Here is a 14,641-nt window from a genome sequence, read left to right as displayed (position 1 = left end):
ATGCTACATAACCTTTCATAATGCTTAAAACCATGAAAAACAAACCTATTTTGCATCCTAATTGTCTCTACACAGTTTCTACCAACTAGATCAGACTTCTACGTACCTCAACAAATCAAAATGCACCAATTACAACCTTTAGGATGTTGTTCCAAACATCAAACTCCTCAATAACCATAACTCATGCTTACAGTTGAAACTAAACATCAAATCATATGACATAAATAAATCATCAGAACATTAATCTAAGTTGCACATCAATTACTCAAATTCATCTGTAGCATATATATATATATATCACAATCACATTAATCATAAAAAATCAACACTTAATCCTATTTCATAGATAAATTTCCATCATAAGTACATGAATCATGCAATTCTAACTCATGTTTGGCAAGGGATCGAACCCCAATCTACCACTAAAAAGTTATGAACAAGATTGTAAGAGAGCCCTACTTACCTTTTCTTCAAGTGTTGCAAATTAAAGTTGGTCAACAACTTTCCTTTTCTTTTCCTTTTCTGTCTGTAACTTTGCTGAAATACCTTGTTGAAGCCTTTATGATATACTTTTACAATTAGACTTAAAATCACTCTTTTTCTTTCTAGGTTTACGTACATCTAGATAGGGATTAAAAATCCCTAAAACACAATTAACACGCATTTTTAAAATTGTCAGTATGCAATGTCATGAATAGACATATGCCTCACACACATTGCTTCATCATTTAAACTATGCCTAACGTGACACTTAGCAACTCTGACTGATGTGACAATAGACACACAAACATGCCCATCTTGTGCACGGTTGCCCTTCGATAAAATTTCACAATACTTCACTTAATTCAAATAAGCAATATTATGCATACTCATTTTGGATACACAAATATGCACACGCCTACATGTGTCTCACTTTATTAGGTGTTGTTTTATCTTTAATTCAAAATCACTCAATCATATGATGACATATATAAGTGTGTACATATTTGTGTATCCAAAATAGGTATGTATAATTTATTGAATTCACATACATATGCATAAACGTGAGAAATGACTATAATAACTTTGAGACGTACTTGTAGGTGTTACAAAAAGCATTTGTGAAAACATGTAAAACTCTAGGAAATCAACATTAGGGTGTAAGAGAAGAAATGATAAGGGAATAGTCAAAATATGGTGGTTGAATTGAAGACTCTATTGCGTGTGTTGTGGTGGCCAGGGCTCAAACCATCTTCTCATTGTGATTCGATGTCAATGATTGCTTCTAGATCGATGACTCATGACATTCGAGATGAAATTGACCAGTGGTGGTGACAATGTGGCGGTGGTGAGGGTGATAGAAGGATAATTTTAATTTAGAATAACAATATTTTTGTCTAGGGTTACTTGTATTTTAATTAAATATAAAAACATTTATCCTAATAATTTAAGAAGATTAAAATGGTAATAAGATTAATTACAATTGATAATTTTTAATATCTAATATAAATGTGGTAATTAGATTACCTATATATTTAGAGGTAAACAATAGGCTAGAATTGAGCTAACTTAACTCAAATTAGCATTCGATTCAATTTAAGTTGAATTTGATAGCTTGATTCAGATTCGATCTTTTTTTTTATAATATCGTTCAACTTACTAATGATACTATTTATATTATGAACATTATTTATTTTTTTGATAATAGTATTATCCCACTAATAATACTTTTTATCCCCTCAACAACATTTTGAAGACATCTTTGATCAACGAAAATTTAACTAAAATGAATAATGATAAATTCAAGTTAAACCTGAACCAACCCATACTTAGAGTTGGCTCCGACAAAATTTCAACACTGCCTATTTTACTTGTTAGTCATTTTGGTAATAATTATTACTAAAATCTCATTACTTGTCTTGTCAGCAATAAATGGGATGAATTACCAACCACCGAGCCCTTCGTACAGAATTTTGAAAATGAAATATTATCTTCAAGATAAAGCATTTAAAAAATAAGCGCTTTGGCGTTTACGAGACCAAACACGGCCTTAGGTTACCTTATTTTATCAAACTTTATCTTGAAGCAGTAACGAACTCTGAGAGTGTGAGAGCTGATGCTTTGAAGAAGAAGCCGTTAACAGCGAAAAAAGAAAAAAATGCTTTTACAAACGACGAATTCATCTCCACTTTCTCATTCATTCAACTCGAGGCGGAAGAATCTCTCTCTTCAAGTAATTTTCCTACTCGATTTCTCATTCTTGTTTTAATCATTTCTGTAAATTGTTCGCTACTTGCTACTTATATTTGATTTTGTCTATAGAATTGTAAGTCGAAAATCATAATTTTGAGCTATAACGAAGAGGAAGAAGAAAATCACACTGATAAAACATGAGACTAGAAGAATTACTTTTTTATTTTTCGAATTTTGTAGCTACAACTTGGTTACCTGTTGAAGATTTTCTATTGGATAATGATTAGCTCGTCTTTGTTTTAATATATTACTTGTTCGTGTCTCATCCAAGTAGAAATTTACTATTTGGATTTGCTGTTCTGAGTAAAATATTTCACAAACTTTGTTTATAATTTGTTTGTACATCCGGGAGATACAAACTTGGTTTACAATATGATGCGGGAAAAATGAGTAAAAAAATGCAGAGAAGTCAACTAAATAAGTGCTCAAGAAATGAAGACGAGCGAGATGGTAATTAAAAAAAAATACCAAATTAGTTTGTATTTTAACTTTAAAGCATTACTGTTTTTGTTTTTAGTTTATATTGTATTCATAAATGAAATACATTCACTATGTAAGATGTCCGTTATTTTTCAACGCATAAAATTTTTTTTTAATTTATTATTTAGTATACTTTTATTGCTCTTAATGGTTCTCTTTTCTGCCCAGGATATCTTTCACCCCTGTAGTGCAACAATTTTGATGGCCTCCAGAGCTGGCCGTGGACTAAAAGTTACTAAAATTTGCAACTTACAGGTGAGTGTTATGATAGTGTCTATGCTTCAGTGATGCTAGTTCTTATGGAAGTTGCTATTATTTTACTTTTATTTTGAGTAACACTATATATATAAATAAATCTTATTAACTTATTTATACAATATGATGTGATAGCATGATTGAGTAAATTTTAAGTGAGGGAAAAAGTAAATAATCGCATCACTCAATCATATGTTTCCATCTGAGTTTGTATGGATAAGTTAGTAAGATTTATTTGACTAAATAGTTTTATTCTTTTATTTTTGCTGAAAAGTTTGTATGTAGGGGTTGAAATCTGAAATCTCACAACACATGTTCTCAGTTCATTGTTGGTAAACCAGGGGAAGGATGCCCCATGGTGTTTGATTGGTTGGTTCCCTTTCTTAGTTGGAATGCCCATATCCTGTGGTTTGTGCATGTTAATGGGATTCATAGATTTGATACCTCTATTCCTCCTCAAACGGTTTGAGGTCTATTATTGCTAAAATTATATCATAGCATCCTATGCCAACTTGAAATTAAGAAATGAGATTGGCAGCAAAACAACATGAGAGAGAAATTAGGTGATTTAAGGTTGATATATCTTTTTATTATCAACTTTGTAGTGAAGTGACAATATTAGTTTGTAGCATCTGTGTCAAATTTGTATTTCATAGGTATTATAAAAGTAAGGTGACTAAAATATGCCATCAAAAGAGAAAATATAATGTTACCCATTGATATTGTTTTGTTCCCCATTATCATCTGATTTGCAATGAAGTAGTTATGAAAGTATGGTGTAGCAAGGCTGAAATTGTGTTTAATAGGTAGTCAAAGTATAATACTAATTATATACCAAAAAAAAGAAAACATAATAGGATTCACTTGTTAAATGAGTTATAGCTGTTACAGAAGATGATCAGTGATTGTAGTCACTAGGAGAAGATTACCATGTATATAGAATTAACATAAAAGCCAAAAATTCAGTCACAACAATTTACACAAACTTATTCATTGGTATGAAAGTTAGCACAACTGGAGAATGAAGATGCTTGGCATCCTTATTTTCTAGTAAGAGCCCTAAAATATACTACAATTTATAGGTATATATGGACTTCTTTTACTCATTCTAATTAGAGCAGACTAATGAAATCAGAAATAAATAAGAGTGATCTTGTTATTTGGATGGAATTAGTTGCCACTCCTCTGTGTGTGTATGGGGCTTGTGAAAAATAGATCCACGTGAATTCATCTATTTTATGACACAAATTATCCAATCAAGGTCATGATCAGCTGAGACATGTAAATGAATTTTCAAGACTCAGAATCAGTAAAGAAAAATGAAGTATAGCAGTGAAAAAAGTAAAGCATGGCAGCTTGCTAATCTATATAGCTCTATAAGATTTTACATATTTTGAGTTTATTGTTGTGCTTCCTACTATCATATCGCAGTAAGCTCAAGGAATAATTCTCTCTCAGCTTATATGAAATTTCTCCTGGTAGAAACTTGGCTAATGTTTTTACCTGTCTGTTATCAGTTACTAATTAAAAATCTATTGTTGATGAAGGCAGATACATCAAAGGGAATTGGATAAGGATTCTTATAGCCTGGAAAAGTTTGAGAGTAATTCTGTTTCTACCCTTTTGTTATTTTTATATACTATCTGATTTTAGTCAGCTTTGTGTAGTTGGATTTAGCTAAGGTTACACAATTTGCCATAAATTGTTAGTCATTCAGCATAATAGAAGCCTGATTGGGTGTTGTTCTTGGCATGTACATTCTCTCTTGCTTAAACGATTCTAAAAACCTGCAGTTGATGTTCATTCTATATTCTAGAATCAGGTTTTTCAGACACTTTAGCAGTTTAACTTCCTTTCAAAGGATTTATTGATCTGCTCTGATCTTCTTAATTTTGAGAGTCAAAGCTTGTATTTCAGTCAGTATTCAGTATTCCTTACGTTATTAGGGGTCAATAATCATCCCAATATGTGTATGATTATTTATTTTATCATTTTATGAATTTGCATATTTTAGAGTCAACTGACTTAGTTGGATGAACTTAGAAATGGCTAAACCTCATAACTCTCCTGGTTAATCAGATCATTGTTGAAGATTTGACTGAATAATGTTGCTCTGCCCGATCAAGGCCTCTGTGTTACCTTTTGTTGATTATATTGTCTAATATTAGGGGACTACTTTTGCATTGAAGTATTATGATAGAATAAGATTGTCTTTTTATAGATTTACCAGCATGTAAAATATTTCAAACACATTTTTAGCCCTAGGCTGTACATTTATGAATTATTATATAAGGTATCATCTTTTAATATCAGCCTTCAATTGCAGATTCCTTCAGGAATATTTTGACCATTGAGGAGAATTTATTTGTGAAAAGGCTAATAAGTCACAGATCTGGACTCTCAATTGGGTCCAGCTCATGGTTGATTTCTGCACAATTAGCAAACGCGGGTGAAAATGTCAGACCGGAAGTGATTTATGAAGTTGGGGAGTTATTTGAATTGGGAATTCAGCTATCTTATCTACTTTTACTATTAGGTTTGCTTGGAGTTGGTACCTTCTTTGTGATTCGTCAAGTCCTTGTACGTAGAGAACTTGACCTTTCTGCTAAAGAATTACAGGTGAGAGCCTGTTTTCTTACTGTGTGTCTTCTGAATGAATTTCCATTATCTTATATTGAATTTCTACACAGCCTTCATAAGCTTTTGCTGGCTACAAGTTAATATTATTAGAACGAAAATGCAATGTGGACAGTGGAACCTTGCTGTAGTTAGTCACATAATTCTTAATTTTCTTGTTTCCTTTTGGTTTCAGGAGCAAGTGAGAAGTGGTGATGCCAGTGCAACCGAGCTTTTTGAACTTGGTGCAGTGATGTTGAGAAGGAAATTTTACCCAGCTGCTACTAAGTACTTACTTCAGGCTGTTGAAAAATGGGACGGAGATGATCAGGATCTCGCCCAGGTATGATTATAAGCATTGTGCATTTCATTTTGTCAATTTCCTTGTTGCATATTACTAAGCAAGTGAGAAGCAGTGATGATTACAAGATCTCTGCTGTGTATTAAGGTTGCTTACCATCTATCTGTGGTAGTCTAACCAAAAAGATGTTTCAATTAAAGCCATAGCATTTGTGTAGAGCCTTACAATCTCTCTTGCCTTGATCTGAAGTATTCTCTTGGGTATCTTTTGTCCTACCATCCATTAACCATCATGATAGTAAATTCTGATATTGAATTGTATGATAACAATCATAAAACTGCAATAGATTGGGTTCAGTGGAGCTAAGAAATTATGCATTATGTTATTGCAAGACCACAATCAGCATCAGCACTTGAATCACACTGATTATGTTTAGAGTTCTAATCATTTGTTAGTTATCATCTATATATCTTGTGATTGACGTCGACAGGTAGTCACTAAGAGTTGTCATAGGTCTTATGTTTTAGTTATGCGTAATACTATCTATACTCATTTTGAGTACACAAATATGTATACACTTATGCGTGTCATCACGTGATTGTATGTTATTTTATCTTTAATTTAAAATCATCAAATCATATGATGACATATATAAACGTGTATTTATTTGTGTACTTAAAATAGATACACATAGTTTGATTTTTAAGTTATACTCTATTTGTTTATTTAGAAGTAAATGATGTATCAGAAACTATTTGGACAGGTTTACAATGCTCTTGGTGTCAGTTATATACGTGATGGAAAGCTCGAGAAAGGAATCACTCAGTTTGAAACTGCTGTGAAGCTCCAACCGGGCTATGTCACAGCGTGGAACAACCTTGGTGATGCCTATGAAAAGAAGAAAGACTTGAAGTTAGCTCTCAAGGCATTTGAAGAAGTGCTACTTTTCGATCCTAACAATAAGGTGGCACGGCCTCGACGAGATGCATTAAAGGATCGTGTGAAACTTTACAAAGGAGTCCCTGTCAAATCAAAAGACAGGTGATTTTTGTCCCGGTAAGACTGACCCCGTTGTTGATTTCAACCTTATTTATCTTCTGCAAAGTTTGATTCCATAAATTGCTTGTTCCAATTTATGAAGCAATGAAAACAATCAATATTTAAGATGTGATGACTCTAATATTGTGTTTCGAAACTTATGCAGTAGAGCAAATATTTTCAGTGTTGATTAAGATGATGTGGACTCAAATAATTGAATAAGAAGATGAAGATAAAGAGCACACAGAGAAAGGAAATCTAGAATCAAGGAGAGGGAAAGGACATAGAACATATAAGGAGATGATTAGAGAAACACGTTTTATTTTATATATATATATATATATATATATATATATATATATTTTAGGGTATTTTATATTTACCTATTTATTTACTAAAACACTAGTTCTAAACGGTATCATAAGATTGATTGAAAACATCAAATAAGAAATACAAAAGGCCAGCAAAAACAAAATCTGATTACTCAAGATGATGATGAAGCCGAATTGGGAGGTTTTTGGCCGGCACTAAAATTGGGTTCCGTATCATTTGCTCATCAGGGAACACCTTCTCCCACCTAAATCTTTTGACCAAATGGTGCATGAAGACAAGTATTTGTAATCTAGCATACTCTCTTCCAGGACAAATATGAGCACCTCCCCCAAATGGCACATACGAGTAAGGGACAATTTTATTCCCTTCAAATCTTGATGGGTCAAACTTGTCTGGCTCTGGGAAATATTCTGAGTTTTTATGCGTGGCATGTACCGCTCGATGCAGCTGTCAAATATCAAGAAAAAATGGCTGATTAGTTTTAGAAAATGCAATATCTAGAAGAGGTGCATTATGTAGACACTAAAAAAAATAAGGCTTGACCAACGCAGGATCAGTATCTAAGTAATAAAATTCTTCTTGTTTCCGGGGGCAAAAGAAGGCAATGGTATTCATTAGAATGATACTATATATACAAACAAAATTGTATAGTTTATTTGTATATATAATTTTATTATTGTTGTCAAGTATATTGTGGCATAATGCTACACTCCCGACGCTAGACCCGCATCGGGGCAGGCCTGAGCCACGTTGTGATTCTCGTATGGTTTCAAGGCATGGAGCCGGTTATGGGCCTATGTTCGTGGCTGGCCCATACACGTGGCACCAATTAGTTGAAAAAGTGTTGTAGCTTAGATTACCTTCCATCCTTTGGGAATTCGATATCCATCAAAGTTGAAGTCAGTAATGGCCTCTCTGAAAGTTGATGCTGTTGTTGGTTGCAATCTTAAGGCTTCACTTGCAACATTCCATGAGTAGCTCATCTTTTTTACGTCCTCCAAACTCAATGCCTCTTCATTTCCTTTTGAATTTGCTACCTCCATTTGCTCTGAACCAAACATAAAAACAAAGGAGAAATTGTTCAGAAAATTAGTTTATGCACAATAATTTATCGATATTTTCATATATAATCTCCCACGCATGATCAACGTACCCTTCTATCTTTTTAGATTTCAGAGCTTTCCATATTCTAAGGATGTATTTAGTTCGGATAAATTTTTATTATAAAAAACAAAAAATAAATAATTATAATTTTTTAATATGTAAATTAAAAGAAGTAATTATATTACATTTTATATTACCTATAAAGAAAATAAAATTATTTTTTTTATTTTAGTGTTGAATGGCAATAATAAACTGTTTGTCACTACTAATTAACAAAATCTTTATTAAAAAATATATATATATATAAAGATGTCCAGTAGGAGACATAATCATCATGGTTTGACCAAAGATGAAAACAATGTTTTTAACTTTTAGTATTATTTCAAGATTTGCACTCAAATATCTCTTTAGAACATCGACTTCTAAACCCTAATTTCAAATTTGGGAGGGACATGTTGAATCAAATTAAATAAATTTAGATAGCATAAATACCTCTATAGACTTCTTCATAAACTTCAGGTAGCTCTGCAAGATACTTGAGAATTGATGATAAAGTGGTGCTTGAATTGTCATGAGCAGCAACTATGTTCCCCAATATCGTTACTGCAAGTTCTGATTCAATCACCTCTTTATTATCCTTCAGTTTCTGAACTATGAACAATGTCAAGAAATCTTTTGATGAATCTTCCCATTTACCAACATTCTCCATAATCTCAACCTTCCTCTTCCTTATAATAACTTCAAACTTCTTCCGAATCTCCTTTGATGCCCTAATTGCCCGATTGAACTTTGTCCCCGGAAAGTCTACAGGCAAAGAGATGATCCCAGCCATTATGCAGCTAAACAGCTTCTCGAGCTCTTTGATGGTCTCCAAATCCCGAACGTTTAACAATAATCTACAGGATAAAGTGAAGGTAAAGTTCTTGAGTAGTGGATGAGCTATAACTTCTTCTTTGCCATCCCAGAACTTTTGCAGGTGCTCTTTTGCTATTTCTTCAATAATTCCTAAGTTTTTTCGAAGTGCTTCCGGCTGGCTGAAGAATGTGGCAACCGTTTTCCGGATGCTGGCGATCTCCTCCGGTGATTCACTTAAAGTGTTATCTGACTGACCGAAAATTTTGTCGAAGGTTTTGGGGTACCATGGTTTGACAAGTTTGCTGTCATTGGAGAAGAGGAATTTGTTCCCCTCCGGTGTGCACATGAACACCATGATTTGGCCGATATAAGAGGTCTTGAAAATCTTGGATTGGTATTTCTTTTGCCTCTCTGATATAAAGTTTTCGATGCAATTTTTTCTTACCATTTTAATGTACTCAAAAGTTTCACCGATGATGGGCCAGCCTGTGCTTCCCGGTGGGAGTTTGAGGTTTTCATTTGTGGGATTTGTTTTGTATGCTTTGGAGAAGAAGAAGAAAATGGTAAAAGAGATGAAGAGTATTACTAGAAGGAGGAAGAGGGAGAAGATTTCCATCATTTGTGTTGTTTTGTGGAGATTATAGAGATGGGTTGAGGCAGTGGTTGAAGAAAGGGTTGGACTTGGGACATTTATAGGCCAATATTGGGATTATTCTCGTGCTACCAGCTGTTGCAGGCATGCCAGGAAGTTACTGAAAACATTAAAGTAGAAGACTGTTCACTACTTTTTCTGTCCCAATACAGTTAGATTGGACTTACTTTCAAAGCAAAGAATTTCTCTCTCAGCATAAATGCAATTTTAGTCATGGTCGTGTCTCTCTCTTTTGATGACAATTCAATTTGGGCTGCCTGACAATTCAAAATGGCAATTATATATAAAAATGTAATAATAAAATTATATGTTTAAATAATATATATAAATTTTTATATAAATAATAACATATTATTATATAATTAGATAATTTTAAATTAAAAATAAAATAATATTTAATCATATAGTGATATATCATCGTTTATGCATAAATTTATATACATTATTTATATATATAATATTATCCTACGGATATGTTTGGTTTATGTAATATTTTATTATTAAAATTAAAAAATTATCTTAAAAATATATTACATTAAATATTATTAGGTAAAAATGATTCTTATATTTGATAAAATTTGGTATATAAATAATTATTATTTTTTGTTAGAGTTAATAAAAAAATACTAGTTTATTATTTTACTTAAATATTCTTAAGTATAATTATTCTAAAATATTTTTTATATTATTTATTTTATTAATTAAAAATAGAGTTATTATTTTCTAAAAATTAGTAAATAAAAATATAATTATGATAAAATTAAAATTACTTTAATAATATTTTAATTCTTAAAGTGAAGATGATAATAAAAATATCTTTTATAATTTTTTATTACTTATAAATCAAATAAATTAATATAAATAATAAAAAAAAATTACCAAAATAATTTTTATCTACGCCAATCTAAAAGTCCTAAAGTAATAACAATAGATAGTCAGGTCTAAATATTAAAAACACTCAAAGCACATGTAAGACCACTCTTCTTGTTCTTCTTTTTTTAATTGAACTAATTTCTATGTTCTGACTATGACTTATACCTGAAAAAGAAAGGTTAAGAATATTAAATCAGGAAGAAATAAATTCTAATTTGAACATTCAAAAAATAACGACAATTAAATATTTGATCAAATAGAGATATAATAATATTTATGATTTATTATTTTAAATTATATGGGATAAATGTTAAGAAAATCCATATGTCACTAATTAATTTATACTAAATTAAAAATAATATATAAGATTTAAGATACAAACAAAATGACCAATTAATAGAATGAAATTGTAGCACCGATTTGACTTCCAACCCCAGCCATTCCAATTGAAGCCGTCACTGGCTGCCCACCCTGCGGTTAGCAGCCAGTTTTGATTATTAAGTTTAAATCATAAAATATTAATAGAAGCTTCTAAGGTTAATGGTTTTGGCTAAATCACTTGAAATTTACTTACCAGAAAAACCAAAAAAAGAGTCTCTTGAAATTTTAAAAGGATCTGGAAGATCATCCGGTGCTTGAGTTGAATGCCAGATCATGATCAGATTTCTCGTTATAAACTGATTAACATATGTCAGAGTTTTGTACATATTAAGTTACTATAGTAACGATGAGGCTTTAATAAGATTTCAATGTCACTGTAATGACATATGAATAAAATAAAAAAATAAATAGATGTGATATAAATTTTTTAATATGATTTGGTTTATTGATAAGAATATATATGTTTATTGTGTAACTATTAATTTATTTTTCGAATGTATATATGTATATCATGAAGAGATTAATGCAGAAGATAGTGAAGTGTTTATGTGTTTCTCCTAACCCCTTCTTTGTGTGTGTTTGTCTAGATGTCTCTATGTCTTTATGTGTATATCTCTTTTGGTGGTCCTTTATATTTATGGTTATTGAGAGAAGCAACATTCAAACAAGATAATTAGGGGATTCTTAATTAAGAAGTGATTCTATGAATTTATTCCTATTTTAATTGAACTAAAATGAAATATTTACAATATCATACTTATCTTGATTGAAAATGAGGAGATCACTTTTCATTATTGTCATAGAAGAAAATAGGAAAATCCTTGTGAAAGATTCTAAATTGGTGTAATTCTAACAAGAGGTCTTTCGATTGACTTAGCTAGAAAACCCACCCGCACCTATGTCATTAGGCAAATAAGAGACACTCTTTGATTGATAGTTTTGTGACCAGTTGCTAATTGTAGTTGCTTAAGCAAGTTTTCTGGAAAAGACTCTTAGGAAAATATCTTACGAGTTGGAGTATATCATATAACAATTACTCTTAGTTCTGGGAATGCAAGGAGGATGTCTAGAACTTCAATTGCTATCTATCTTGCATGAATCATTTTGTCATATCTTTGTAATAAAGACATCTTTGTTGGCACCATTATAATTCCATTCGTTTTGATCTGTGTATCATTCTCATCATTCCACTTTCCAATGCAATATGGTTGGATGTATGTTGTTTGCATTAACAAATGACTTACATGTGTTTGGGCACTACACTGAATGGTCAAGATTGGTTCCTATTTGTTCCCTTGATTTGGCTATAAAAGGAAATGGGTTGGCTTAAGTCTCTCATGCTTCAAACAATTCTTTCCTTGTTACTTTTTTTGGTCTTCTAATAAAAACAATGAGTTATTCAACTCCATGAGTCTTCAATTGTCGGTGGTATGATTTGTTTTGTTGAATTTATATAGGTGCAAGATGAGGCGACATAACACTCTTCCTAGTATAAGAAAGAGGGAAGCTTGAGTCCTCTATGAAAGGAGATGATATGATGGATGAACATCCATATGGCTTTCCAAATTAGTTGGTAAGGGGCACATGCTTTCCTGCCACTGTAATAGATGAGATTATGTACCCTTCATCAATGCACGAAGGTGTCTTACAATGTATTGACTTTCCTAATGCGGACATGTCAAATGAGTCTTCTTAGGCTTATTCTATTTTGGTGGACTTAATGCTCAAGTCCTCCTTATATTATACATTGGAATCCCACCAAAGAAAAGTGTGAGAAAATCACTTGTGTCCTTGGTGCTAGGCTGAAGGTGTAGGTGGAGAGCTCATTTGGAAGGATCTTTGAGTTATGTCTCGAGGGCTTCTCGTAAGTAATTTTTTTTTAGATGGTTGTTTAGTTATCTCTTCAATGATCTTGTGTGACTAACTTATTTGTCATTGTAGCTTTCTAGCACTTTTTCTAATCCAGTTGAGAGATGATTTAATTCATATAAAGGAAAAACATGAGAGCATGGTTAAAAATGAAAATAATGACAAAGGGCTTATGTGACCAAGGTTAAGGTTGCAACAGATGGTAATTTGTTGTAGTTGCTTGAGAAAGGTTTTAGCTGAAATATCATCACATGGGGTGCCTATGCTTAGGAATGTTGGGTTTTTCTAGGTCATCAATGGAATAGATAATAAAATCAAAGAAAAACTCGAATCTCTAAGGGTGATCACATTTTAGTGAATAATTTCATGAACATGTTATTCAACAAACATAGGATGTTTAAAAATACAATAACTATGATGGATGGCTTTTCTAAATCATCACGTGGCAAAGAGAACATTTATCAAACCCAAAATATGAGGCGACACCTTGGTATTCATGTGAAACATAATTGAAAGTGGCTAGAACTATTTACTAAAAGCTACTAAGGCTATGTGAATAGTGTCTGTATATTGGGATGGGTGCTTGATTGTTAGGGTTTGCAAAGAGTCACTCTCGAATTCTAAATTCGCATTCTTATAAATAGTGAACATTATGAATGGTCATTTATTAATCGTAATTCTCTTTACTCATCATAAACAGGTGCTTATGATCTATGAATAGTCATTCATAGTTAGGTAAAAGTTCAAACTGAGCTTTTTCAATTTTATTTAACAAGCTCAGTTCATTCCAAAATTCAATCCACCCTTTATATACTAGGAATATCACAAAAAATCATTTGCCTTAGAGTTTGAATCAACTCCCATATACACCCGTGAGTGAGAGGATATATTTCATAGACATAGGAGCAATCTACTGTATGAAAATTCTTTTGTTTAGTCTATTTTATGCACACATCTATAATGTGTACCCATGTGTTGCACCAAACTATCAGATAACAATTTTGACACGTGAAAAATGTCATCACCTTTTGATGGGGTCATTCAATATTATGATAATCTCATCATTATTTCTTATGCCCTTGGTTATAATAATATTAGGATTACGGACATTTCTAGAATAAACATATAATGTATATAAGATTTTCACGATCAGTCTTATAATTTTCTTATCACGATTCTACAATTTTAAGGACATATTATTCGTACAAACATATTATGTTAAATATGAACAAGCATGAATAATAGAATACTTTTTATTAATAACAAGGAATTCCTACCTCATTGATTTGTTAAGATGAGGTAGGCCTTCCTGAGGTTGTATGTTCAATATTGTAGGAGGTGCATGGAAAAGTTCATCATTAGCACTGATAATAGGAACAAGTAGAGTTTAAAGGTGTTGTGGACAATGATTTTTTCCTTGGGGAAAGATCTCCTCAAAGACATATATGATACTAGGGGTAGTGTTGTTTTTTGTTGGGAAATGTTATGTAACACCCACAACTAAGTCTAAGGGCATTTCAATCTTTTTCCTAGTTTTAAATTCGATGATTTCTTTAAATTTCAATAGTATACACCCATGTATGAAGATATACATGATCGTGTATAGTCAGTAGAAAGTCAATAAGTGGATTATATTGTGATCACGACAAAAC

General features: G+C 31.9%; 2 protein-coding genes across 3 annotated transcripts; one reads left to right on the top strand and one right to left on the bottom strand.

Moving 5' to 3' along the window:
• The first annotated feature begins 2,013 nt into the window (after positions 1-2,013).
• LOC123229812 (tetratricopeptide repeat domain-containing protein PYG7, chloroplastic-like) lies at positions 2,014-7,218 on the top strand. Of its 2 annotated transcripts, XM_044655789.1 has the most exons (7): positions 2,014-2,212; positions 2,881-2,967; positions 4,519-4,570; positions 5,294-5,586; positions 5,780-5,926; positions 6,648-6,940; positions 7,089-7,218. In XM_044655789.1, the coding sequence occupies exons 1-6, from the start codon at positions 2,138-2,140 to the stop codon at positions 6,927-6,929; spliced, it is 936 nt and encodes a 311-aa protein (XP_044511724.1). In that variant the 5' UTR covers positions 2,014-2,137; the 3' UTR covers positions 6,930-6,940; positions 7,089-7,218. The 2 variants fall into 2 exon arrangements, with proteins under 2 accessions (XP_044511724.1, XP_044511723.1); XM_044655788.1 differs by lacking the exon at positions 7,089-7,218 and having other exon boundaries at positions 2,015-2,212; positions 6,648-7,050.
• A 107-nt stretch (positions 7,219-7,325) lies between these two features.
• LOC123229811 (beta-amyrin 28-monooxygenase-like) lies at positions 7,326-9,953 on the bottom strand. The gene is made up of 3 exons (XM_044655787.1): positions 8,852-9,953; positions 8,116-8,303; positions 7,326-7,702 (listed from the first exon to the last, which is right to left on the bottom strand). The coding sequence occupies exons 1-3, from the start codon at positions 9,831-9,833 to the stop codon at positions 7,403-7,405; spliced, it is 1,470 nt and encodes a 489-aa protein (XP_044511722.1). The 5' UTR covers positions 9,834-9,953; the 3' UTR covers positions 7,326-7,402.
• Between the last annotated feature and the right edge of the window lie 4,688 nt (positions 9,954-14,641).

The sequence above is a fragment of the Mangifera indica genome, chromosome 11 (genome assembly GCF_011075055.1).
Source record: "Mangifera indica cultivar Alphonso chromosome 11, CATAS_Mindica_2.1, whole genome shotgun sequence".
Lineage (NCBI taxonomy): Eukaryota > Viridiplantae > Streptophyta > Magnoliopsida > Sapindales > Anacardiaceae > Mangifera > Mangifera indica.
The sequence above is the reverse complement of the archived record's forward strand: the minus strand, read 5'-3'. Positions and strand labels throughout refer to the sequence as shown.

Excerpts from the sequence above, each read along its gene's own strand:
- LOC123229812 (XM_044655789.1), top strand. The coding sequence starts at position 2,138 with ATGCTTTTACAAACGACGAATTCATCTCCACTTTCTCATTCATTCAAC. Across the intron at positions 2,968-4,518 it reads CTAAAATTTGCAACTTACAG|ATACATCAAAGGGAATTGGA; the intron begins GTGAGTGTTATG and ends TGATGAAGGCAG. Across the intron at positions 5,587-5,779 it reads TTTCTGCTAAAGAATTACAG|GAGCAAGTGAGAAGTGGTGA; the intron begins GTGAGAGCCTGT and ends TTTTGGTTTCAG.
- LOC123229811 (XM_044655787.1), bottom strand. The coding sequence starts at position 9,833 with ATGATGGAAATCTTCTCCCTCTTCCTCCTTCTAGTAATACTCTTCATC. Across the intron at positions 8,304-8,851 it reads TTATGAAGAAGTCTATAGAG|AGCAAATGGAGGTAGCAAAT; the intron begins GTATTTATGCTA and ends TGTTTGGTTCAG. Across the intron at positions 7,703-8,115 it reads GAATTCCCAAAGGATGGAAG|CTGCATCGAGCGGTACATGC; the intron begins GTAATCTAAGCT and ends GATATTTGACAG.